Source organism: Neolamprologus multifasciatus, chromosome 13, assembly GCF_963576455.1.
Source record: "Neolamprologus multifasciatus chromosome 13, fNeoMul1.2, whole genome shotgun sequence".
Lineage (NCBI taxonomy): Eukaryota > Metazoa > Chordata > Actinopteri > Cichliformes > Cichlidae > Neolamprologus > Neolamprologus multifasciatus.
This window is the reverse complement of record NC_140451.1, coordinates 18,576,709-18,601,199: the sequence shown is the minus strand read 5'-3', so window position 1 is coordinate 18,601,199 and position 24,491 is coordinate 18,576,709. Positions and strand designations below refer to the sequence as shown.

General features: G+C 39.8%; 4 protein-coding genes across 9 annotated transcripts in view; 2 read left to right on the top strand and 2 right to left on the bottom strand.

Annotated features, from left to right (window-relative positions):
- Positions 1–104, bottom strand: part of tet1 (tet methylcytosine dioxygenase 1) — a 34,587-nt gene extending 34,483 nt beyond the window's left edge. The window contains exon 1 of the mRNA XM_085183070.1: positions 89–104. The gene's annotated coding sequence lies outside the window, so the exon portion shown is untranslated. The remainder of the gene's footprint in view (positions 1–88) is intronic.
- On the top strand, positions 56–5,556 carry slc25a16 (solute carrier family 25 member 16). Its single transcript, XM_085183102.1, has 10 exons — positions 56–477; positions 706–853; positions 1,757–1,849; positions 1,939–2,072; positions 2,275–2,338; positions 2,510–2,631; positions 2,765–2,831; positions 2,944–3,106; positions 3,206–3,274; positions 4,949–5,556. The coding sequence occupies exons 2-10, from the start codon at positions 760–762 to the stop codon at positions 5,103–5,105; spliced, it is 963 nt and encodes a 320-aa protein (XP_085039228.1). The 5' UTR covers positions 56–477; positions 706–759; the 3' UTR covers positions 5,106–5,556.
- Positions 5,557–5,667: 111 nt separating this feature from the next.
- On the top strand, positions 5,668–21,204 carry alox5a (arachidonate 5-lipoxygenase a). 2 transcript variants are annotated; one of them, XM_085183090.1, is made up of 14 exons: positions 5,668–8,609; positions 9,452–9,650; positions 9,761–9,842; positions 9,932–10,054; positions 10,626–10,732; positions 10,829–11,001; positions 12,935–13,081; positions 13,210–13,413; positions 13,489–13,575; positions 15,624–15,802; positions 15,991–16,112; positions 16,506–16,606; positions 18,176–18,346; positions 18,556–21,204. In XM_085183090.1, the coding sequence occupies exons 1-14, from the start codon at positions 8,460–8,462 to the stop codon at positions 18,733–18,735; spliced, it is 2,025 nt and encodes a 674-aa protein (XP_085039216.1). In that variant the 5' UTR covers positions 5,668–8,459; the 3' UTR covers positions 18,736–21,204. The 2 variants fall into 2 exon arrangements, with proteins under 2 accessions (XP_085039216.1, XP_085039215.1); XM_085183089.1 differs by having other exon boundaries at positions 18,176–18,695.
- Positions 20,357–24,491, bottom strand: part of marchf8 (membrane-associated ring finger (C3HC4) 8) — a 95,611-nt gene continuing 91,476 nt past the window's right edge. For all 5 annotated transcript variants that reach the window (XM_085183092.1, XM_085183091.1, XM_085183093.1 and 2 more), the window contains one exon: positions 20,357–23,692. In XM_085183092.1, coding sequence (XP_085039218.1) covers positions 23,388–23,692 — 305 coding nt within the window. In that variant the 3' untranslated portion in view covers positions 20,357–23,387. The remainder of the gene's footprint in view (positions 23,693–24,491) is intronic.

The following is a 24,491-nucleotide window of genomic DNA, read 5'->3' as shown; positions in this document are numbered from 1 at the left end:
CTTCTTTTTCCTTCGTTAATAATTAAAGAAAGACGCTGGGTAATATTTTAGAATATTTCTAATAATTTTAAGGCAAATTTCGTCTCACCGGTGACGTTTTACTTTGCGATATAAATCTCACGTCGATATCAAAGATATTCATAAAGCTATATAAAAAAACACAACCACCCTCTTACGTCATAGTTGCGACGTCGTTCGCCGTCATTATCGCGCGACTTTTTTTCTGCTGAAGCCGTCAGTCTGTGGGCGAAGGGCATGAGCGTGCTCACCCTTGTCAAAGCCTCATATCGATCTGCATTTGCGGCATTTAAGCGTGACTTTCAGCCTTTCGGCTGACTGACGAAGTGTGGGCTCGATAAAAGCCAGGAATATCTAGAGGAATGAGAGAAACGAGAGAAGGAGGCGACTCAGCGAAGGAACAAAATATTTGTTGACTTTAATTCCTTGTTCGGACTTATTAATAGTTCTGATTATACTGTGAGTATGGTTTTTAAGACGTCCATGGGTGCTGTCGTCTCTTAGCTCCCTGCTACTTGTGACTACTAACCTTCACAGTGGAGCAATTTCTCAGTGACTAACCTTACACAACCTCCATTTGGCCATTCAAAAAGGACAGCTGGCTTTGCTTATGGGCCCAATTTTGTATATTTTAAGCAATACCTTAAAACGACACCCACATGCTCACAATCTCATTTGCCTTTGCAGTGTTTTTACCGAACCCGTAAAGTCATGGATTTGGCAGCTCACTGAGCAGGGAGGATGACATCGGAGGCTGCGGTCTCCACACGCCCCACCATGAGCAGCACCCCTTCCAAGGGGGACTACCACTGGGTCCGCTCCTTTGTGGCTGGAGGTAGGGTCTGACACATCGGCTTACAAGCAGTGATGTCTCCAGTCACACAGTTTCTTTGCCTTAATTTATTTTTTATGAATGAAGCCAGATTCATTCATCGTTATTACTGATAATAGTGGTGGTGGTTATCACTGTTATCTCACAGCAAGAAGGTCTTGGGTTTGAATCCCATTTGCACGAATCTTGCATGGGTCTCCACTTTCTCCCACAGTCCAAAAACATGCATGGTTTTAGGTTAAGTGGCAATTCTAATAAGGTGACGATGTGATTGCCTCTGCCTGTTTGTGTTTGCTAGCACCAAAGTACAAAGTGTTGCACGTGACCAACAAAATAAAATGAACTTTGTAGACCAATAAACTAATAAAGCTACATAAATTGTAGGGGGAAAAAAGTTAAACATTCTCATCTGACCTGCTCTTCAGCTAAAATGAGGGTATGTCTCTGGCAGGTGTATTAGTCAACAAGAAAATACTCTATATTTCTCCTTTAACTAAAAGTTAGATTTTCACTTCACAGTTCAAAATTTACAGCTGATATATGAGTAATAAGAAAAACATTAACATCACATAGTCTAACAGCTTTTTAAAAGTACCAATTAAAGTGCGCTCCAGCACTGTTTGATTAAAGAACATGAGCACTTTCCTGCTAAATTAATCATTATTTGCATATTTCATCTCTGTAGCTTTAGTGCTACAGTAATACCGATGTTGGCTCAGATTGGCCTATCTTGTTTGGACAGGTTACCTGTGTGTCTGACTTGCCACAAAATGTTAAATGGTTGACATTGTTTTGCAATAAAAGGGCAATTACTTTTGCTTGTTAGTTGTAGATAAATAAAAAGAAAATACCAATCAATCATCTGTTTCTGAATGGCATTTGCTTTGTTTTTGTTTTTGTTTTTAGGTGTAGCAGGATGCTGTGCCAAGACTACCATCGCTCCTCTGGACAGGGTCAAGATTCTTCTTCAAGCCCAGAACCCCCATTATAAACATCTGGGTAAAATAATAATAGTAATAATATTGAGCTAACAAGTGTTTGCTTCCACACGTCTGTATAGGAGTGAAACTTTAGGACTTTCTTCGCAGGAGTAATTTCCACTCTCAGAGCTGTGCCAAAAAAAGAAGGCATCCTTGGCTTGTACAAGGGTAATGGGGCTATGATGGTCAGGATATTTCCTTACGGAGCCATCCAGTTCATGGCCTTTGACAAATATAAAAAGGTACAGTATGCATTTTATTGTGGAGTGCTGCTGTCAAAGGTCAAAGCTATAAAAATGATTAAACCTCATGCTAGAAGACTGGCTAGAGAAATGTGTGTATTTTGTGCTGTATTGGCATCACAGCATTCGTTTCATCTTTGCATTGTTTTATTGGTTCGTTGATTTTCTACCCACGCTGATGTTGTCAATATTCCCTTTACAGCTGCTAAGTAAACAGATAGGCATCTCTGGACACATCCACCGCCTCATGGCAGGATCTATGGCAGGTACTGATAAGACTTAGTCTGTGACATTTGGGTGTCATGCACTCCTCTGACGTAGATAATGCGCCTTCCTCTAAGCTAGCCATCATTGTTCCTCTTTAATCACTAACTATGTTTAAATGTTTCACATACAAGAGTCCGCTGTGAGTCAGTGTGTTCTTTGTGTGTTTTCAGGGATGACTGCAGTGATATGCACTTACCCTCTGGATGTAATCCGAGCCAGGCTGGCCTTCCAGGTGAAGGGAGATCATCGCTACACTGGAATTGCTAATGCTTTCCACACCATCTACCTTAAGGTGATCTGCTAGTGATCAAATAAGCGTCTAATAAACAAAATGCTCTTCACACAAGACTGTAGCCTTTAATTTAAGATCAGCTCAATTTGCCTGCAATACCCGTTTTTACATTTGCTTCTTCTTTTTTGTGAAGGAGGGAGGCGTCTTGGGCTTCTACAGGGGACTTACTCCAACGCTTATTGGAATGGCGCCTTATGCTGGTGATTTTTGGAAATATTTTTGATGCTAGTATGTGAAGGACAACATAAAATGCAATTTTTCCCCTCCCACATATATAACCAGTGTGGGTTCTGTTGCATTGTATGCTCCTAGGTCTGTCTTTCTTCACCTTCGGGACCCTGAAAAGCCTGGGTTTGAAACATTTCCCAGAGCTGCTTGGACGCCCTTCCTCAGACAACCCCGATGTGCTCATTTTGAAAACCCATGTCAATCTTCTCTGTGGAGGGGTTGCGGGGGCTATTGCTCAGACGGCATCGTAAGTGGCTGGTTAATTTGCGATGCCCAGCAGGGCTTTGCTGTTGATTAGACTGATTGACTGATGGTTCATGTGTCACGCTGTATGCCGTCTCACTAGGTACCCTTTGGATGTGGCTAGAAGAAGAATGCAGTTAGGCGCTGTGCTTCCTGACTCAGAGAAATGTGTGTAAGTATCACTGTTGTTTGCTACATTCGCCTCATTTATATGTTACAAATAGTTAAATATTTATTTCCCTAGTATAAAGACAAGATGTTTTCATTTTAAAGTGGAAAGAAAACAAACAAAGAAAAAAAATGGGTGTTTTTTTTTATGTGGTCTGACATGATTTTACATTCACTGGTCACTTTATTGCTAGCCCTGGGTCTGAGGCCTTCAGAGCTGCCCTAATTATTCATGGCATAGATTCACCAAGTTGCTGGAAACAATCTGCAAGGAATGCCATGTTTAATGATGGCATCACACAGCTACTGCAGATTCATCACCTGCACACTGATGATGCAAATCTCCTCTTCCACTGCATCCCAGTTGGATTGAGATCAAGTGCCTATAGAAGCCGTTTCATTCATTGTCATGTTCAAGAAAGCAGTTTGAGCGGATCTAAGCTTTAGAAAACTATCATTCACTTGATAATTTTCCCTTTTATGGGAGCATTCACTGTAAACCTTAGAGATGGTTGTGTGAGGAACGTCCCAGTAGATCAGAAACATTCAGACCAACCCGTCTGGCACCAACAACGATGCCACTTTCAAAATCACTTAAATCATGTTTTTTCTGATGCTCAGATTGAACTTTGGCAGGTTGTCTCGACCATGTCTGCATACCTAAATGCATTAATTTGTTGCCATCTGATCGGCTTACTAGAGATTTGCGTTAAACAGTTAAACAGCTGAGCTTGACAAAGGGGCCAGTGAATGTATGCAACACATTCAGAGAGAAATGAAGGGGTAATTGGTTCTTAGGTGTAATGTCGTACTGAGGGTAATAATAGAAAAACACCTCACACAACACAGCGCTGATGAAGTTAACCTTTTTTTTCATAAGTCACTCATCAAGATGAATAAATATTTGATTCTTGTGTCTTTGCTTTTAAAAGCACATCTGATTATAATAGTCTCCGTTTTTATGCATTCTGTAACAAGAGCTCCATAATAAATAACATTTGTCTCCCATTTACGTCTTTCGCTTCCTTGGTAGTGTTTGTACATTTACTGCTTAAAAAGGTTGATTTCACATTTGGTTTTGTGTGGTTAACTTAATGATTAAAAAGGAGAAAATTCCTGAGGTTTTGTGCTTGTTTAGTCTAGACATTAGACATTTTTAGTACTGTAGTAGTAACTGAGTTATAAAGCTACAGCAGCATACCATTCATAGCTGTAAAGTTCACAGATGCCAGTATAAACACTCACCCTTCTTGTGTTCTGTTTACAATGTTATGTAAAAATTTTTTGGACGTTTTCACAAGTTCCAGTTCATCGGTCACTACCAAAGACAAGTTTTTGTGTGATTACAGCTGATTTATGCAACCTCAAAGGTCAAGAATAAAAATGGCAAATTTTTCGTGTTTCAAAAAAACAAACATTATTTAAGGCAGTTTGCTTAGGTTAAAAACTTTGGAGATTAAATCATTTAAATCTGTTCCCCATAAAGACAACCTCAGTATATATTAATTAAAAATGTGGTTTGATGACTGTTAGAATAGTTCAAGGATACCCTGAGCACCTGAAATATGAAGGAAACCGCTCAGTTTGTTTTCAAGAGATAAAGAGTTAAAAAAATACTGTTTTTCTTTTCTCTTCTAAAAGGTGTATTTATTTATGTATTCTGTCTTTACCTAAACAGATCACTGATCAAGACACTAAAGTACGTGTATAATACGTTTGGGGTGAAGAAAGGATTGTACCGAGGCCTTTCTCTCAACTACATCCGCTGTGTCCCCTCCCAGGCCGTGGCCTTTACCACCTATGAGTTCATGAAGCAGGTCCTCCACCTGAACTAGTGGCTGTTTTTTGTACCTCCCAGGCTGCACCCAGGCCTTTGTGCTCCTAGACTTAATGCCAGCCAACTTCAACGCTTCCTTCATTTGAAGGTTGCTCACTATGTCTTAAACTCCTGAGTGCAGGAGCTGCCTTTTCCTCACGGAAAAAGGGATTTGAATATGAAATGAAAAAGCAACTTCATGTCTGTCCTGTTTCATTCCTTCTTACTTTTTGTTTTGGTAATTCAACAACTCATAATTTTTTTTTCTTCTTTCATGCTCATAGATGGGTGTAACCTGCCCCACAGTAACCCTAAAATTATATATAAAATTATAATTTCTTTTTAAAGCTGCATCATTCACAGCGCGCAGTAATCTGAGAAATGCATTTTTATAGTGGTGTTTTCTATGTTCTGACCCGGTGAAGAGATTTTAAGATTCATAAAATGATCCAACTAAGCTCTCTAAAGAATATATTTTTATTATTATTTTTTTTGTACAGAGAATAGGAATGTGTTGATGTCTTTATTATTTGTCATATCTTTATTTTATTTCAATGTGGTAAAACGTAGCTTTGGCTGAAAATTGAGAGTAATTGTAAAATAAGTTAAAGTATTTTGCAGATTTAAAGCTTAGTGTTTGATTATAAACTGCACAGCTTAAGGAAATCTATAAGTTGTGCATTTTTTTTTGCTTAATTAGAGCAGTTACTGTGTACATGTTCAAATGCTGAAAGACCCTTGCTCTTCTGTTTAACTGCTCTTAGATGTTTAGTCTGTGTCTTTGATTAGACTGAATTGTGTCCACCGTTGATCAATGGTGTTCACACAGATCTTTTGAGATGCTGAGATTTTGATATAATGGGGATTCTGGGCTGATATCGTGGAGGGACACGATTGCCAGATGGGACTCAGGAGTAATTTGCACTTAATGACTGTAGCTGTATTTATTGATTTAGCGACCTGTTGCCACTGGGTGGCAGCACTGATATGTTTTGTTTACTGTTGGAGCAACATTCATATGAAATCAACAACTTCTTAACAGATTAAGGAACTTGGGTTTGCTTTTAACCACAAGAAGTCATTCAGATAGTAATAATCATACATGCCGTGTTTCACTGGAGTTTCACTGTGACTGTTTACATTTATTGTCCAAGAGGAGAAAAAAAGCGAATTAATTACTGAAGAAAAAATTATGTTTTGATCTTTTTCATCACATGCCTTCAAGTCACCAATAATAAGGATCCTTAATTGTTGATCAGGCATCCTAGTTTTATTTAGCCTCTTGCCTTTCTCTGCAGTCATGCATGTCTCACTTCTTCAGAGTGATTAGTGTGTTTTATTAAACATTTGTCTGTGTGAGTCAGCTGATGCCTCAGCTTTAACATGTGTGCGTGCATGTGTGTAGGTATATATGAATGGGGCAGGGAAGTGCAAAAGGCAGATTCTTAAAACGGTGCTTTCCACCATTATGGGTTTGTAAGTCTTTCAAATGAAGCCGTGTCTACATACTCTTTATCACAGTTTGCTCATGCCCATCACAGAGGGATTTTCCCCTAATATACACCTCTCAGTCTCATTTGAATATCTCCTAGAGAGGTGCACTGTTTTACGTCGACAGCTCAGCTGCAAATTTGTACAGAAGATAGCTTCTTTTTTTTTTCTGATCTGCTGTCCGTTCATAGAGTAATTTATTGCATAATCCACTGAATGCCCAGAAGATCAAGTGTGGACAGGTTCAAACTGGTCTTTAATCATTCTGTTGGAAAGCACACTTGAGGGGTCAGAAAGCACCGTTGTAGCATATTGAAATGTGCTGACATTTTGGGCAGCTTTCATGCTCTAAAGACTCGGTGTTAGACACAGACTTGTGACTAAAGGTGTTGGAAAAAAGCCTAAAAATGTAGGAAAGCAGACTTCTTTCATATCAAAAGTTTAAAATGTAAAAGTGCAGGTGACGAAGTCATCTGTGTGACTTCAATAAACAAATACAGTACACCTACATTGTTGGACTTACTGACATACTAATACTAAGTTGCAGCTACTTTCAGGAAACAGACCTTTCAGCAGTCATTTGTCCAGAGTGCACAAATGCTTTCATCATTGTTTTTCATACAGTTCCTCTTATTTCCATATTGGGTTTTTTAAAAACAGCTTTCCCCTCACTCAATGCTCCTACTGCCCACTGCCAATGGTAATGGATTGTTATTGTTCGGGTGTTTATGTGGAGAAGCACTGCCGGGCTAGATGGGGCTGAAAGAATATCTTTTTTTTTGTTTTAGAAATGAACAATGAAAATGCCTTGTTTTGTTTGTTTGTGAGCTTTACTTTCTGATTTTGTACTTGTTCAGTGCTTTTTAAAAGCAGCGTCTGAATGATATAATTACATGCCATCTTCTTAAAACAGCACGAGGTCTCGTATCTTTATTTTTGTCTTTGATTTCAAGTTTCTTCTGAAGATGCTGTCCCTTACTGCTCCATCCAAGTATGAGGAGCAGGAGTTTCTTTCTCCTTGCTTTTATCATTTACGAGAGGAAAAACACTTTTGAATCCAGTCAGTGACGAAGCAACGACTTCATTCCTTTTCCCACTCTGAGTTTGGCACGTATAGCTCCTTTTTCATGTTGACGTTATAGTTTCCCCCCTTAAAACCACACAGGGAGACTCTCTGATGCATTTGCATTTATTTTACTAAAACTACCATCCACTGTTGTCCCATGGCACCTAGTGATTTGATTTGTAAATGAGACACAGATGCAAAAGATACACCTAATAGAGACTCATATGTTTTTTGATACAGTTTCACATCAAATTAGTTAAAGTCAGTTAGTGTTTTAATGTAGGTTGTCGTGCTCGTCTCTGTTTTCCTAAAGGAATTCCAAAATCAGGAATGCTGTCCCTTATATACATTAAAAAAAAAAACTCCTTTGTCTGCAGACAAAGGAAGGTTTAAAAGAAAGAAAGTGTAATTTGATACCTGTTTCTGGAATAAGACACCTTTTCTTGTGTCCACATTTATGTCTGTAGGCCCTAAAACACCTACAATAACAGAGGAAGGACGGCTATATTATATTTTGACCTCATTTCAAGTCAAAGCGTGGTGTTCAGTCACATCACAGGGAGGTCAGAATTAGTTCTCGTCATGCACCTCCCCCTGTCACATGATTATACAATATCTTGATGCTTGAGTTGTAGCAACAAGTGCGAAGTTTACATCACTGAAGAAAAGCTTTAGGCAAGAAGGGGAACCAACGGCTGCTAAACATCTCAGATTCGACCTCTCGTAGGTGATAATAGAAGAGATTTACTGCGGATTTCTTCACCTTCAGACGGTGTTGGGACATTGCTGGAGTTCTTTACGTCCTGTGTGGTCGTCATGCCTTCTTATACAGTTACAGTTGCCACAGGGAACCAGTGGTTTGCGGGGACTGATGATTACATCTATATTACACTTGTGGGCACGGAGGGGTGCAGCGAGAGAACGCTCCTGGACAAGCCTCTTTACAATGACTTTGAGAGAGGAGCGGTAAGTGATGAAAAACTGCTGCGAAGATGACTTTTATTTTTATTTTATATTCATGGATGATGATCATAAACAGCTGATAACTGTATGGCTGATTTTCTAACACTGGAAAATAACTCAAAATGTTAGAAATATTCCAGTGTTAGAAAATCAGCACTGCTCAGTGTTAATCTTCAAAACTGACTGGGTTGCTTTTAAACATATAACACTGTCACAAGTGTTTATTTAACACTCAGAGGAGTGGACCCATATAGACACTCTCTAGTGTTAATTTAACACCGGAGATTTTGCTGTGTGCAGTGATGGAAACGGAGCCACTTTTATACCATGATGAGATGATCAGTAGGTTCAGTACAAAACAAAAGGCCCCACAGGACCGAGGTCACCTTCTGCCAACACCTCTGTGCCAAACAACCATTTTAAGAGCTCAGAGGCCCTGTGCGCTTTGATTAATCTGACCTGTTTTGGCAGCAGTAGGGGGGCATTATGCACTATCAGGGGGGTGGTTTTAATGTTACAGTTGATTGTGGTAAATCTATGGGTATAAATTAAACAATGGGAAATTACAGAAAGTGAATTTTATATTATAAATGTTAAATTTACTAATTTCTTAGATTGCTTAGATTAGATTTAATTTTCAGTTCAAATAATATATTAAAAAGGGTTTTCTGTTTACAGATTATAGATTCAACCCACTTACAAACATGCATATGCTTCTATTTTGTTTTTTTTTTACTTAAAAATGTCCTATATTATATGCTTAGAAATGTCTTTTTCCCCCATTTAATAATAAACTGGCAGTTTTCAGCATTCACTTTTGACAGTAGATGTTGACCACGTTTCAGGTGGACTCCTATGAGGTGAGAGTTGGGGAGAACCTGGGTGACATCGTCTTGGTGAAGATTGAGAAGAAGAAATACTGGGTACAAGACGACTGGTACTGCAAGTACATCACTGTCAAGACCCCATCTGGAGACTACTTGGAGTTCCCCTGCTTTTGTTGGCTGGTGAATGACAAGGAAGTGGTGCTCCGAGATGGACGAGGTAGTCATCTCTTGTTTTGTTTGTTTGCCACACAAATCACATGTTTTATCTTGTTCATCTATCAACCTGCAGTGGAAAAATGAGTTTCACACTTTTTCTTTCTCTTGTAGCACATCTGCCTCAGGATGATAAGACCAGTCTGGTCAAGCAGCACAGACAGAAAGAGCTGGACGGGAGGAGAAAAACCTACAGGCAAGTTTGCGCTGCATCTCCAGCTTGTTATTGTGAGGTACAGGCAGGCTGATGAGGATGTTTTCTAACAACACTGCTGCATTTTACAGATGGAGAGAGTGGCAGCCAGGCTTTCCTATGAGTATAGATGCTAACAGACACAAGGATTTGCCCCGGGACATCCAGTTTGACAGTGAGAAAGGAGTGGACTTCATACTGAACTATAGCAAGGCGTAAGTGACCCTGAGTCCCTCAGTACAGCACAGAGGGAGTCAGTGGAGTTTTAACCCCCTTTTAATGCAAAGCATTCAGAATCAAACGATGGGCTGATGCCTGATGATATGCTCCTTGTTCTCTGTACTCAGGGCTAACCGGGAAAAAAAACCCAAAACATAAACAGTGGTGTCATTGTCTGTTTATCACCGGAGACATTTGCATTGCGCTTTTAGGCAGACGTGTGAGCATGCGAGTAGATGCAAACACAAAACAGATCCAAAACACAGCTGTTTGCATCACGAGCAGGGTGAACAAAAATACTCATGCTAATATTATAATAGAATGGCTAAACCAGTTATCCATTTTGAGCTCCAGTTGTTTCTTCAGAAATGCTGCAGCTTTGTGCACAGAAGTAACGTCAATAAGTGAGCATTGCTGCATCATCAGACATCGTATTCTTTTCCTAAAATTATTTTAACAGCAGTGTTTCTTTGATTCTTTGCTCCAAAATACATCCAATTTCAGATTCTTTGATTTTCTTGAATGTTGTGCATAACGGTGATTGTGATTACGATGATGATTTTCCAGAATAGAGAACCTGTTTGTGAACCAGTTCATGCACATGTTCCAGTCCTCCTGGAGTGACTTCTCTGACTTTGAGAAAATCTTTGTGAGAATCAAAAACACCATTTCAGGTCAGCTTCATCTACACTACATTATACAAACATACTTATATCACATTAAATATTTTAGATATTTCCTCTGAGATTCTGACATGATATGATATTCAGAGTATGTGATGCAACACTGGAGAGAGGATTTCATGTTTGGATACCAGTTTCTGAATGGTTGCAACCCTGTACTGATCCGGAAGTGCAAGAAGCTCCCTGACAAGTTTCCTGTCACTCATGAGATGGTTGCTGTCAGCCTGGAGAGGGAGCTCACCCTGGAGGAGGAAATAGAGGTACACATGGCTATGTTTGTTTCTCTGAATGTAGTGGATTTATCAGTGTGAAAAAATTTTCAGGTTTATGTTGACAGCAGCTACAGCTCTCTTTAAATCTCCTGCTAATGCAGTGGTTCCCAAACTTTTTTTTCCTAGGCCCCCCTTTATTTTACAAGGAAATCTTCGCCCCCCCGGACAAACACATCCTCCAACCACACACACACATATTTTGTTTTCAAACTCCATTGCAGTTTATTCCTGATAGGTTTGTAGCATAAACCTATTCGCTGGAACGTTAAGGACAATTTGCTACACAGCAAAAAGCAAGACACAAGGCACCAAAGTTCTTCGTGTTACTCATGCATGAGGGAGACCTGCCTGGAGCCAAGTGTCGTTCCACCACTTGACCTCCGTCAGACTCTCAGCCAGGTTCCCCATAGCACTCCTTTTATTAAGGTTACATGAATATGCATAGGGTCATTAACATATAACATCTTACATAGGTATACATGTGAACAAAGAATACTGTGTGTGTGTGTGTGTGTGTGTGGGGTCAGAGTATGACCCCATAAATGACTTCCCTAAACCTACTGGTCTGGAAAGTCCAGCAGTTCATGTAAACAAAAGGCACTCAGACTAAAACAGATATAGCTACGTTTATCCTACCGTAAAACAATAAAACAAGGTACGACCTCTTCCCATGCTCCCAGGATGTAGGTGTGGATTCCAGAACACTCTGGAATGCACACCAAGCCTTTGCAGCCTGCTAAAGATCACACATCCTATCACTAAACAATTGATTATACACCTCTAAGCATATATGGTTAAATATTTCCTAATACAAATGACAATAATAAAATCTAAACCCATCAATTCCACACCTCGAACCTTTTGTTAACAATTAAACAAATTAAAGTTAACTGCAATAAATTACAGGTTGCAATAAAATAAACCACTACCTCTTTTAAACAACAGAAAAACGAACCGTCCTTATTGTGTAATTATTTCACACATAGGTTTTTTTTCCACTGTGTAAGAATATTCAACGCTGATGTCAATACATTTTTCAAAAAATGTCTCTCTGTGCAAAATGGGTTTAAAAACATAAACAACTGTGGGATCTTGTTTGTCCGTGATTTGAGCCGGGGAACAAATTGTGGCAGGATCAGTGTTGTACCAACGTAGGTGTCACCGACAAAATGTGTTCCCCCTGCTTCGCGAGCATTCGCTGAGCACGGGATCCAGTTTACGCCACCTCCATTACAGACAATTAGACATGGAAGTATAGTGGTGTTTCAGTTTTGTAAAAAAGTGAAAAGTGAGTGTCGTTACATTACCATTCAGTTTGAGGGTTACAACAGAAAATTATATGTTTATTCACGTGGTATCGGACGGGATTGTTTTAATAAACGAAGGACATTTTGCCTGTTAATTATTTTTATCCTCCTGTAACTTTACTGTATAAAGAGCTAAAACCTCCAAAGTTTCAGGAACAGTTAGTCGTTATAAGAAGTGTTTGTGAACTAAAAATCAAGAATGTGGGATACTGTTTGTCCGTGATTTGGAGAGCCCAGCATCTGCTTCTGACGCAGGGGAAACGAATTCTGTCGGGGATACCTACCTTGACACGACAGCTGCTGTTCTAGTCTTGGGTTTGGAAGCATATCTGGCGATGCTTCAGCCTCTGGTTTGCGTTTGTGTGGGAGCCCCATCAAAAAACCTGTCTATTATGCTAGCAGTGTCCAAGGAAGCACGCCCGCCACTTTGGGAACCATTGCACTAATGCATAATATAAACTGGTGTTCTCCAAAAGTTGATTCTGTTCATCTGGACGTAGCGTTTTTAGTGGGAGAAACATTTCGTCACTCATCCAAGTGACTTCTTTAGTCTCAGCTGACTACAGGTTTGCCCAATCTTATTACCAAAAAATAAACTGGTGTTCTCACTCCAGGCAGGTAACATCTACATAGTAGACTACGAGGTGCTAGACGGCATCACTCCAAACTCCACAGACCCCTGCACACTGCAGTACCTGGCAGCTCCGATCTGTTTGCTATACAAGAATGCTCAGAACAAGATCATGCCCATAGCCATACAGGTAAAAAGATGCTCAACAGCAGCAGTTGTGTGTTACGTTGTTTTTAACAGGCGAACATTTCTTCATGCAGCTGAAATTTCAGTTTGACTGAAACTCTTGCTTTTTCATTCCACGCTGGTCTTTTTCAGCTTGGCCAGGTTCCAGGTGAAGACAACCCCATCTTCCTGCCAACTGACGGTCAGTACGACTGGCTGCTGGCTAAGATCTGGGTCCGCTCCAGTGACTTCCACCACCACCAGACAATCACACACCTGCTCCGGACACATCTGATGACAGAGGTGTTTGGTATTGCCATGTTCAGGCAGCTTCCTGCTGTTCACCCTGCATTTAAGGTAAAACTCCAGCTTATTATTAAATGTTATGACTTATTGATTCCTTGGTTTACTGGTTGTCCATCCTTCTCCCAGCTACTCATCCCACACATTCGTTTTACCATCGCAATCAATACCAAGGCTCGAGAGCAGCTCATCTGTGAGTGCGGCATCTTCGACAAGGCGAGTTTGTGGATAATCATTCCTTTAACCTTAATGAATAATGACTAGTTAATGAATTCATTCATTTCTTCACAAATTTAATTTTAACCATTAGAGGAAAAAAATACTCATAACCTTCTCTCAGACACATCATTACGTACAGCTGCTATTATTGATATTTATTTAGACTCATTCTCTCTGATTGATCTTTCTGAGTTAACTTCAATAATTACCTTCTCCAAACAATCAGCGTGTCTATTAGATCCAATTCATACAAGAATGCTCAAAGAAGCCCTACCATCATTTAATGCTTCAATCTCAAATATGATCAATTGATCTTTATTAATGGGCTGTGTACTACAGGCCTTTAAGGTTGTAGTAATTAAGCCATTCCTTACAAAGCTGTGATTTGTCACTTGATCCAGCTGTCTTGGATAATTATGGGCCAGCAGCTAACTGGGCTATAACAACTAACCAATCGTCTGCAGAGTAATTTTTTATCTGAGTTTTAGTCAGGTTTCAGAGCTCATCACAGCACAGAAACAGCTTTAGTGAAGATTACAAATGATCTTTTTATGGTCTCTGACAGTGGACTCCTCTCTGTGCTTGTACAGCTACACTTCAGTGCAGCGTTTGATACTGCTGACCATAATATTGTATTCCCTCAGGCAGTATCATTCAAAGGCATAGCATGCATTTTCATTGCTATGCAGATGATACGCAACTTTATCTATTCGTGAAACCAGATAACACACTATCTGGTTTCCTGCAGAAACCAGTTTACCTAATTAAACATTCCTGCAGTTTAATTAGGTAAACTGCAGGAATGTCTTTCTCACGGCGATATTCGCTGGTGTATTAATGGAATGGACCCAAATGCAGAACACAGGAGGAGACAGTACTGAGGAGGGAAAATAAACAGACGACCTGACAAAGACAGAATGACAACAGACAGACTAAATACACACAGGAGGTGATCAGGGGAAGTGGAAATACATGAGGATACACCTGACACAGATGAACATCGTGACACCACAGGGGAAGTAAAACAAAAATACATGGAACATGGACACAAGACTTTCAAAATAAACAGTAAACATGACAAGACGTAGACATGACAACTAACACAGAAGACAAGAACAGACTCACAGAAGGGGACATAGAAACCTAAACTAGAATAAAACTCAGCTAAATCCTAACCAATAATGACAACACAATAACTAAGCATATATTCAATACAATATAAGAATATAAAACACACAATGGACTCAAAATGCTGGGTCACAGCTCCAGCCCCTGACAGTCTTAAAGATTTAAAGACCTGGATGACCTCTAAATTACTGCCTCTATATTCAGATAAAACAGGGGTCATTGTAATTGGCCCTAATACCCTTAGAAACATAACCAGATACTTAATCTGGATGACATTATTTTGGCCTCCAGTGAGGAATCTTGGTGTCATTTCTGTCCACCAGTGCACATATTATACAAATATTTAGGACTGCTTTCTTGTGCACAACATCTCTAAAATAAAAAACATCCTGTTTTGGAGTGATGCTGAAAAACTAGTTCATGCATTTATTACTTCCAGCCTGCACTATTGTAACTGATTCCTATCATGATGTCCTAAAAACTCCCCGAAAAGCCTAGAAAGGCTAGAAAGAGATAGCATATTTCCCACATATTGGCTTCTCTTCATTGGCTCCCTGGTAAATCCAGAACTCAATTTAATGTCCTTGCCTTCACATAAAAGGTCTTGAATAATCAGGCATCATCTTATCTCAGAGATCTCGTAGTACTGTATAGAGCACTTTGCTCTCAGACTGCTGGTCTATTTGTGGTTCCTATGGTATTTAAAGGCTTTCAGGCCCCTCTGAAAGCAAACCCAGTCTCTCAACAACAAACTTAACCGGATCTTCCTTTATTCGCAAAACACTGAGGCTTAGCAAACAAAAATCTAACTAACATAGTGAAATAATGAAGTAGGGAATTTAGTGCATTCCTATTGAAGACTGAAAGTTAAATTAGCTTCAGTTTAAATAAGGATGATGTTCTCCATCCTCATAAAGGCGAATGCAACAGGCGGAGGCGGTCACGTCCAGATGATTCAGAGGGCTGTGAAGACTTTGACCTTCAGGTCTCTGTGCTTCCCTGATTTGATCAAGTCCCGTGGTGTGGACAGTAAGGAGGAACTGCCGACCTACTTCTACAGGGATGATGGCTACAAGGTGTGGGAGGCTACCAAGAGGTGAGGAATTACTTTTTAAAGTTTTAGCACAGAGCACAGAGAAAGGAGTGAGGGCAGTCGTAAGAAAGGACAAACAGCGAGAGGTGTAGGAAGATTTCTACCCTTGTGTGTGTGTGCTTCAAATAAGAGAAGTTACAGCATTTTTTTCCCCCTCTGTACGTGACATCTATCCGTTTTCTTCCCCACAGGTTTGTGTCTGATGTTGTGAATATTTATTACACAAGCGATGAGAGGGTGCAGGGAGATGAAGAAATCCAGGCCTTTGTTAAAGATGTGTGCAGCTTCGGTATGCAGGACCTGGATTACTGCGGTAGGTAGAGGCGTTGTTTTGCGTTAGGTTTCTTTTGCTAATGCAGCATCGAGCAAAATACACCACCCAACCATCCATTCAGACTTTTTCTCAAGGAGAAAAGATGCTCTCCTAGGCTGGTGTTTTCTGGAAGACAGGTATGACAGGAAACAGACAGCATTATAAATTCAAATCTGCTCTCTTATGGATGAATAGTTTAAGGGTGAAGGAGGGAAGCTACAGCAGTCTGATGGTGTCGCTCCTTGAGTCCCGATGTTGTAATGCTTCTGCATTTCACCACGCTTGTCTATTCTGAGTGCAATGTGCAGAGATAGAGACTTGCAAAAGAAAAAAGCGGTTTTGCAAAGCTTGGAGCTCATTTTGTCAATTCTATGTTCCCACTTTCGTGCATAGAGTTTCCCAAGTCCGTGAAGACACGCGAGGAACTGATAGAGTACCTGACCGTTATTATCTTCACTGCCTCAGCCCAGCATGCAGCTGTCAACTTCGGACAGGTAAATGGAGGCATGTCTAGAAGTGGAAATTCATTGATTTTTAAGTCAAAAAGTACCTACTTAAAGTAAAAAATGTCAGAAATATTAGAAAAAAACACTAAACAGAAGTTTCATTAATACAGAAAAACTTTTTTGTACACTGTTCCTACTGAAGCATCAGTGTGTGCATTTAAAACCCGAAGCAAAGTTTTCCTGCTGCAGCTGATTGATGTGAAACTAGCGGTGACTACGTTTCCTACAGCAGTGGTCGTTACTCTTTTTGGTAAAAATAACACCCAATAATCACAACAACATTAACAAGCACATACATTTCGAGCACACACATTCTGTAGACATAGATATAGACATGAAAACTTGATGATTTTTGAAGTTTTGTTTTTTTTGAAGTTTTGTTTTTTTATTTCTCTTGTTATTTCAGTCATCTATCAATAACAAATATTTGTTATTGATAGATGGGGCGATCGTGGCTCAAGAGTTGGGAGTTCGCCTTGTAATCGGAAGGTTGCCGGTTCGAGCCCCGGCTCGGACAGTCTCGGTCGTTGTGTCCTTGGGCAAGACACTTCACCTACCGCCTACTGGTGTTGGCCAGAAGGGCCGATGGCGCGATATGGCAGCCTCGCTTCTGTCAGTCTGCCCCAGGGCAGCTGTGGCTACAACTGTAGCTTGCCTCCACCAGTGTGTGAATGTGAGAGTGAATGGGTGGATGACTGGACGTGTAAAAGCGCTTTGGGGTCCCTAGGTGGGACTAGTAAAAGCGCTATACAAATACAGGCCATTTACCATTTACCATTTAAGCTTAATATTAAGCTATCCTAAGAGAGTGGCAGCCAAGAGAACTAAAGGTCACATAAGGTCGGCAGTTCGATCCCTGGCTTCTGCAAATCATTTGGCATGATACTGCATCCACTTGTGTGTGTGTGTGCGTGTGTGTGTGTGTGTGTGATAGATACAGTAAAGCTATGAATCTGTGAGTGAATGTGGCTTTTGTCAGGGGACATGTGGCAGTAACTTCACCCTGAGAGAATTATGTTTTTCATAGTAATTGAACCTATAACTCCCTTTATTCTCTGGTCATCCATGTGTTTTCAGTATTTTACACACACATATATATATATATATATATATATATATATATATACATATATATGTATTTTACATATATTATATAATATATAATATATATTATATATTATTATTTTATATATACACACACATATGGGGTCTGCCTGCAAAGAGTCTGTTTAATATAAATCTTAAACCTTTTATGCAGCTATTAATTCCACATGTAATATGCGGCGCAGTATTTTCTTATGAAATCTAAAAGTTAAATTAGAAAGCAGAAGAAGATGAAAGACTTTGCTCAGTATTAAATCTGGTTCTTTATATTCTTCAAAGCTGGCCCTGCTTTATACAGGCCTTTATTATTAAAGTACATAAAACAATATAATCAGAAAAAAAGTACTAAGAATATATATTTATTCTTTAATATTTATTCTTTAACATCAGACTTGTACTGTTGTACAGCACTTGGGTAAATGCACACACTGTATCTTTGTGTACATTGTGTAGTATGACTGGTGTTCCTGGATCCCCAATGCTCCATCTACCATGCGGAAACCCCCACCCAACAAGAAAGGTCTGGCAAATGTGAATTTGATCGTTGAGAGCCTTCCTGATCGCGGGCGCTCCAGCTGGCACCTGGGGGCCGTCTGGGCCCTCAGCCAATACCAAGAGAATGAAGTAGGAAAAGCACACAGACAACCGTTGGAACACTTTCACATCTCAGCACAGACACACATCCAAAACAATCAAAAGTTTGATACATTTGGTACATTTCTCATTTCCCAAGATGCTCTCCTCTGCTTCAGAATGTACTTCTTTTTTCCTTCCTTTTTCCTTGTGGCGTTCCTCCAGGCTAAATAACCGATCATGTCTCACTCTTTCTGCAGCTGTACCTGGGAATGTATCCTGATGAGCACTTCATAGAGAAGCCGGTGAAGGATGCCATGGCAAAGTTCAGGAAGGAGCTGGCAGAGATAACCAGCTCCATCAAGAAGAGGAACGAGGGAAAGAATCTACCATACTACAACATGTCTCCTGACAAAATCCCAAACAGTGTTGCAGTTTGAGAATTCAAAAAAGACTAATTTAGTGGAGAGGCTCATACTTATACATACAGATTGAAGATTGATGATGTTACCTGTCCAAATATGCTCTATGTTACCTATGATTGGGATATTTCTGTGGAAGCGGTTTCTTTTTAATCTTGTAATAGTGCATCTTGAAAAATTGGAATATTTTGAAGGTTTTTATTGTAATAATTCAAGAAGATAAACTTTCATATAATCTACATTCATTATACGTAAAATGAACATTAAAAAAATGCTTTAATTATGCTGATTATGGTCAAAAATCCAGTGTCCCAAATTATTTGAATATTTCCTGAAATTAATCAAAATTGCTGAGGTGTTTTTGACAGCAGCTTTTAGCTTGTGTTCCTTTTTGAGTCTGGTGTTTCTCATCTTCACTGCGACTAGACCCCACAAATTCTCTCTGTAGTTCAGGTCAGGTGAGCTGGTTGGCCAATCAAACACAATAATAATAATAATATGGTCAGAAAAAACATCTGGTAATCATTTTGGCACTGTGGGCAGATGCTAAGCTTCATGCCGGAAAATGAAATCAGTATCTCCATAAAGCCTCTCAGCAAAAGGTGACGCTCTAAAATATCCTGTGTTGACTTTGGACTTGATGAAACTCAGTGGACCAACCACCAGTAACAACTAGCACCTCGCATCATCACAGACTCCAGAAAGTTCACACTAGAATTCAAACACCTGTGCCTCTCCAGTCTTCTCCCAGTCTCTCGCACTTTGATAGAAAATGTACTTCATCTGAAATAAGCAGCAGTTCACTTCCTTCTCTCCTTAGCTCATGTAAGATGCTTCTGACAGGAATGACCTGATGTTACGGATGTGGGTCCTTTCCTAAGGATGTCTCTCCTGCAGTCCTTGTGAAGTTCTCCCAAATTCTTGAATCGACTTCTCCTGATAATCCTCTCAAGGCTGCTGCTTGTGCACCTTTTCCCTGTCCAGTCAACTTCCTGCTGTCATGTTTTCATACTGCCTCTCTGAGCAGCCAGCCTTTTCAGCAGTGACCCCCTGTGGCTCTCCTTTTGGAGGGTGCTGGCAATCTTCATCTGGACAACTGACCAATCGGCAGTAGAACTACACCGCCGAAGATATGTTGTTTGAATAGTAATTTATGCAAGCTGGAAATTAAATATTTTAATTTGTGAGAATTAGTGTGTGATTAATATAGAATATGTGAAAGTTTACCTTTTTCAATCACAAAAAAAAGTTTTTGTGATAGTTATTTTTTAAAGATGCATGGGTACATATTGTGTTGCCTTTGTTCACTCAAACGATGGTGTCTTTCCTCATCTTGCCCTTGCATAACAATTACTTAAGAGGTTGAGAGAAGGTGACAAACCGTGTTTTCTGCTATATGCTGAATGTGAAGTTTGTATTTCTGTCATAGAAAGGTTTTAGGGCATGCTCATCGAGCGGCGAGCTGAACGTTTCTGTCGCTGGCATTACAGCTTCTGGCTAAAGAGCTGATTTCAAAATTATTTGCAGCTTATTTGGGTGAAAATAAATTAAAGTGCTACAGCGCAACGCCCTTTGAAATGTTTTTAATTATCCATTAAGACTGGATTTGTCCCTGTTCGTTTTTTTAAAAGTCACAAAGTTTTAAAAGTCACTTAATTTTTTATTTGGTTGTTCTTTTAATTACTACATATTTTGTTCAAACGTGGGAAATTAACTGAAAGCACATCAACATTTTTTCATAAAAACAAAAAAGTACATTTTACCAAATTCTTTACAGTTACTATTTCAAAGCAAATTCATCGACAGACTTGCAGAATGGTATAAGACAGGGGAACAGTCATATATGTTCAAGTCCAGTCAGTAGTAAACAAATGTAGCTTTTATGCAAGTTACACTAGTCCCAGACATGATCAAATTCAACAGACAGCCTAAAATAGTGAAGCTGAGAAGAGTCTCAGTTGATGTTCTGCTCCGTGGGATTATGGACGTAAAGAGTGAGTGACGCAAAGACGGTAAAGAGGATAAGATGCTCAGAGAGGAAACAATCCAAAGCCATCACACTAGAACAAAACTCCTCTCGTATTTCATTGAAGGAGCCAGCTCCTATGGGGAGAAAGTAAAAAGACAAAAACAACCTAAAGCCCATTTTAATGATCCATCTCACCAACTCCAAATTAATAATTTATGTTCAAACGTAATGCTTTGGTTACCCAACTAAAAACGAGACACCACAATCAATTTAAAAATTAAAAACGGACTGAAGCTTCGAGCAACTCTATTATCTGAATGACTACATGCAAAACAAGGGCTGAAAATAATTTTCTTCTATTAGTGTCTGGGAAGAAAAATTAAGTGTAAATTGCATAAAATTCACTGATGAAAGGGTCTTTTTTGTGTGTAAATGAACAAAAATATGCTGTTTTCAGTTAAAAATAAATACAACACAATATAAAGAAAGTAATTTTCTATCCAGAGGACATCCTGGACTTTAAACACCGGTACATAATTGCAGAACAGAACATCAACAAAAGGGTAATTGCACTTTTTAAAAAATAAAATCTGTCTAATTGCACTGAGCCTCCCGGGTACTGAAGAATCTGAGATGGTTCTCATTACTAGGTCTTAATCCAACTTGACACACAACAAGTCCCTCGGCTCATTTATGTATTAAAATTATATTAAACTCAAGATCTCAAGTCTCCATGGGGCATATACATAAATACAGTATGCAAATAACACAAAACAAAAAAAACCCCAAAGCGCTTTATTGCTGCTGCTGAGCAGTAATTGTCAGGTACGTTGTTGGACCATCATTGTTCACAGACAGTATACTGGTATCAAATACAGTTTTTGAAAAACGTGTGTGTTGCTGGAATGGCTGTAAGGCTCAACATGAGCCTGGGCATTGCTGTGCTCTCACATAGACAAGCGCACTTACAATGACTGTGAGCCCCCCCACCCACTTCGACCTGAGAAATCAACCGCTGCCCATCTCAGGCTGCACCGTCACTTTAACACCAGCAGATGGCGACACAGTCAGCTGCTCAAAAAGCAATGATGCACTTCGACTCTGTCACAGCCATAAATAAGCGGCTGTATTGCATTGATTTTATTAAAAGAAACTGAGTTTTTCTGAACGTAATGTGCAACAGTGAAATGTTACACTGACTTTCTTAATGCTTAACTGTGGAGTAAACGTGGCAAAAAAGTGTTTTTTAAGCTGGAAATCAGTTGGCTGTCTTGTGATCGAATACTAAAGTAGACCAACATGTAAGAGAGCGAAAACAAATAAAATACACTTAAACCGAGTACTCATCTGAAATGCTCACTAAACCTTTACCTTTCTCACTTCCACCTTAATTTTGCTTAAGTAAGTGAAAAAATTAAGTGTGGCTGGATTGTAACCATGCAAAAAAAAACAGGGTAGGAGCTAAAGCATGTTTCTTTTTTATAGTTAAAACCTTTGGTTAAAGTTCAGTGGACAAACTGAAAGTAGGCAGCTGTGGATTCCTCGAGGCTTGTCCCATGGCTAAGCAAGCGAGTTAACATGTTAAAAACTGTAAATACCTATTTTAAAAAAAACAAAACAAAGAAAACAAAACACAAGCGCGACGTTGTTTATGCCCGAAGGGCCTCATTATGATCGAGACAAAGCGCAATTTCCCGTGACCAGTAAAAAAATGATTTTTTTTTTTTTTTTTTTACATTTTATAAATTTTTTGAAATCATTTTTAAAAAGATTACATTCTCAAAGCCTTCAGAAAGTTCACCATGGGGTACAGAAGTCAAGTGGCTAGATTTTCCATAATCTGAATCAAAGTTATGCAACTGACGTCGTTCAAATGACTCTTTTTTTTTTTAACCCCAAATCCTTTTAGTCATCCACAGGAGGGTTCATCTTTAAGCATATGTTGCACTTGAAGAAAAGTTTTTTTGCTCTCCCCCATTTACAACGCACAAGATACAAGAAAAAAAAGAGGGGGCAATGAGAAGAAGGGGTGGGATGTGCTTTGGGGACTAAAAAATAAAAAGTGCTTTGATGCATCTTTGGATCCAGGTCTCGCTGGATCCAGACCGGCGTGGAGCTGACAGACCGCAGAGATGGCAGTATCTGGAATGTTCCAGAGATCTTGATGCATGGCGCTACATACTGATCCATGGCAGCTTAGCCCGACACTCACAGGAGGTAAAAAAAGAACAGATTGATCAAAACCCACAAACAAACCACACACCGGGGACGTGTAGACCTCCAGAGCCTTTTGCAAGTCCATTCTTTTCAGTCCAGCTCTCCCGGAGGTGTACATTAAAGAGTCTCTGTGTGTGTGTGTGTGTGTGTGTGTGTGTGTGTATACAGAGTGGTTTGCGCCAGGCCTTTCCAACATTTACAGAAGTCAGTGTAAAGAGTCTGTTCCTGGGAAAGGAAAAGATACAGGTGGAGGGAGGAATACAGTGTGATAGGAGGAATGTAGGCTGAGGGAAACTCATGGCCTCTCTGTCTTTGTGGATGGAGTTTAGGGAGTATAAGGTGATAGTGGAGAACGTGGGTCATTCTGGCTTCAGGGAAAAGGGTACGGTTGTTCCTCAGTGACCGATCACGACTGTTCCTCTCCTCTGTGGGCCTGTTTGGGTGTGGAGTATGTGCACGACAACCAATGGCACAGACTCTGGTGTCAGACATGAAGCACCTCCATACTGTAGTCCTCTGTTTCCGTGTACTGGGAGGAGTTTGTGTCTGACAGATTGGGGGCCAGAGCCTCTTTGTTCTCCAGACTCGGCTCCATTAGGGGGGGCTTCTCCAGTGGATACTTTTTATATGTCTCTGGACGGTTCTGCACATATATGACCCGGTTATACGCCTTGAGTCTCCTCCATAGATGGATGTAGACTTTGCACTGGACGTACATGAAAACCAGTCCACCTGTAAATCCGATGGCCACCACCACAAGCTTGGTCCAGAAAGGCCATTCCAGGATTCCTGAGGAACAGAGAACAGATAATAAATAAATAAATACATAAATATCAACAAGTGGACAAGTCAAACACAGAGAAGACTGCAAAAAAAGAAAAGCAGATGCACTTTATTTATGTTCAAGTGTAGGAGATCTGAATAAAACACAGAGAGAAGGACTGGTTTATAAGCTGCTGCAAATTCATCACATTTCAGTGAGTCGTTCAACAGATCATCCTTCAACTAGAATATGCATTAGCAGTGAGGATATCCGCTGCAAGAAACTGTGTCTCCCATTCCTCTATACTGCAAATAGACACTACTATTACAAATTGCACAGTGTGCTCTACTTTTTCAAACAAGATCTTAACAATTTACTGATAGAGATTTGCCTTTTTTTAAAACTCAAATTTGTACAGGATTAAAGTCAAAGTCCTGAGCATGGAGAGACGCATGAGATAGCAAGCATCCTGTCATATTTCTATGGTAATGCAATGTGGGTGGGGCCATTAAATGGGATAAAAGTCAATTATTAAGTTATCTTTTCACATATGCTATATTGTTTGCATTGTGGCAGCTGACACTAACATTTGGTTTATTGTGTGCATTAATTTACACACTGCTCAAAGATGTGAAGGAAATTAAGGAAGCAGAAACCACTGTGATTTCACTTATTCTGGCATAAATGAAACTAACAGGTGCAATGGAGAGGCAACAACAAACAAGTCAACCCCCAAAAAGGGGAAGCATGAGTAGCCACAATAGTTGTTACACTGCTCCTCAGAAAAAGGTGTAGATACCAGGTGTGCTCCTGGGTTGAAGCCCT

Excerpts from the sequence above, each read along its gene's own strand:
- alox5a (XM_085183089.1), top strand. The coding sequence starts at position 8,460 with ATGCCTTCTTATACAGTTACAGTTGCCACAGGGAACCAGTGGTTTGCG. Across the intron at positions 8,610-9,451 it reads ATGACTTTGAGAGAGGAGCG|GTGGACTCCTATGAGGTGAG; the intron begins GTAAGTGATGAA and ends ACCACGTTTCAG. Across the intron at positions 16,113-16,505 it reads GCAGGACCTGGATTACTGCG|AGTTTCCCAAGTCCGTGAAG; the intron begins GTAGGTAGAGGC and ends TTTCGTGCATAG.
- slc25a16 (XM_085183102.1), top strand. The coding sequence starts at position 760 with ATGACATCGGAGGCTGCGGTCTCCACACGCCCCACCATGAGCAGCACC. Across the intron at positions 854-1,756 it reads CCGCTCCTTTGTGGCTGGAG|GTGTAGCAGGATGCTGTGCC; the intron begins GTAGGGTCTGAC and ends TTTTGTTTTTAG. Across the intron at positions 2,632-2,764 it reads TCCACACCATCTACCTTAAG|GAGGGAGGCGTCTTGGGCTT; the intron begins GTGATCTGCTAG and ends TTTTTTGTGAAG.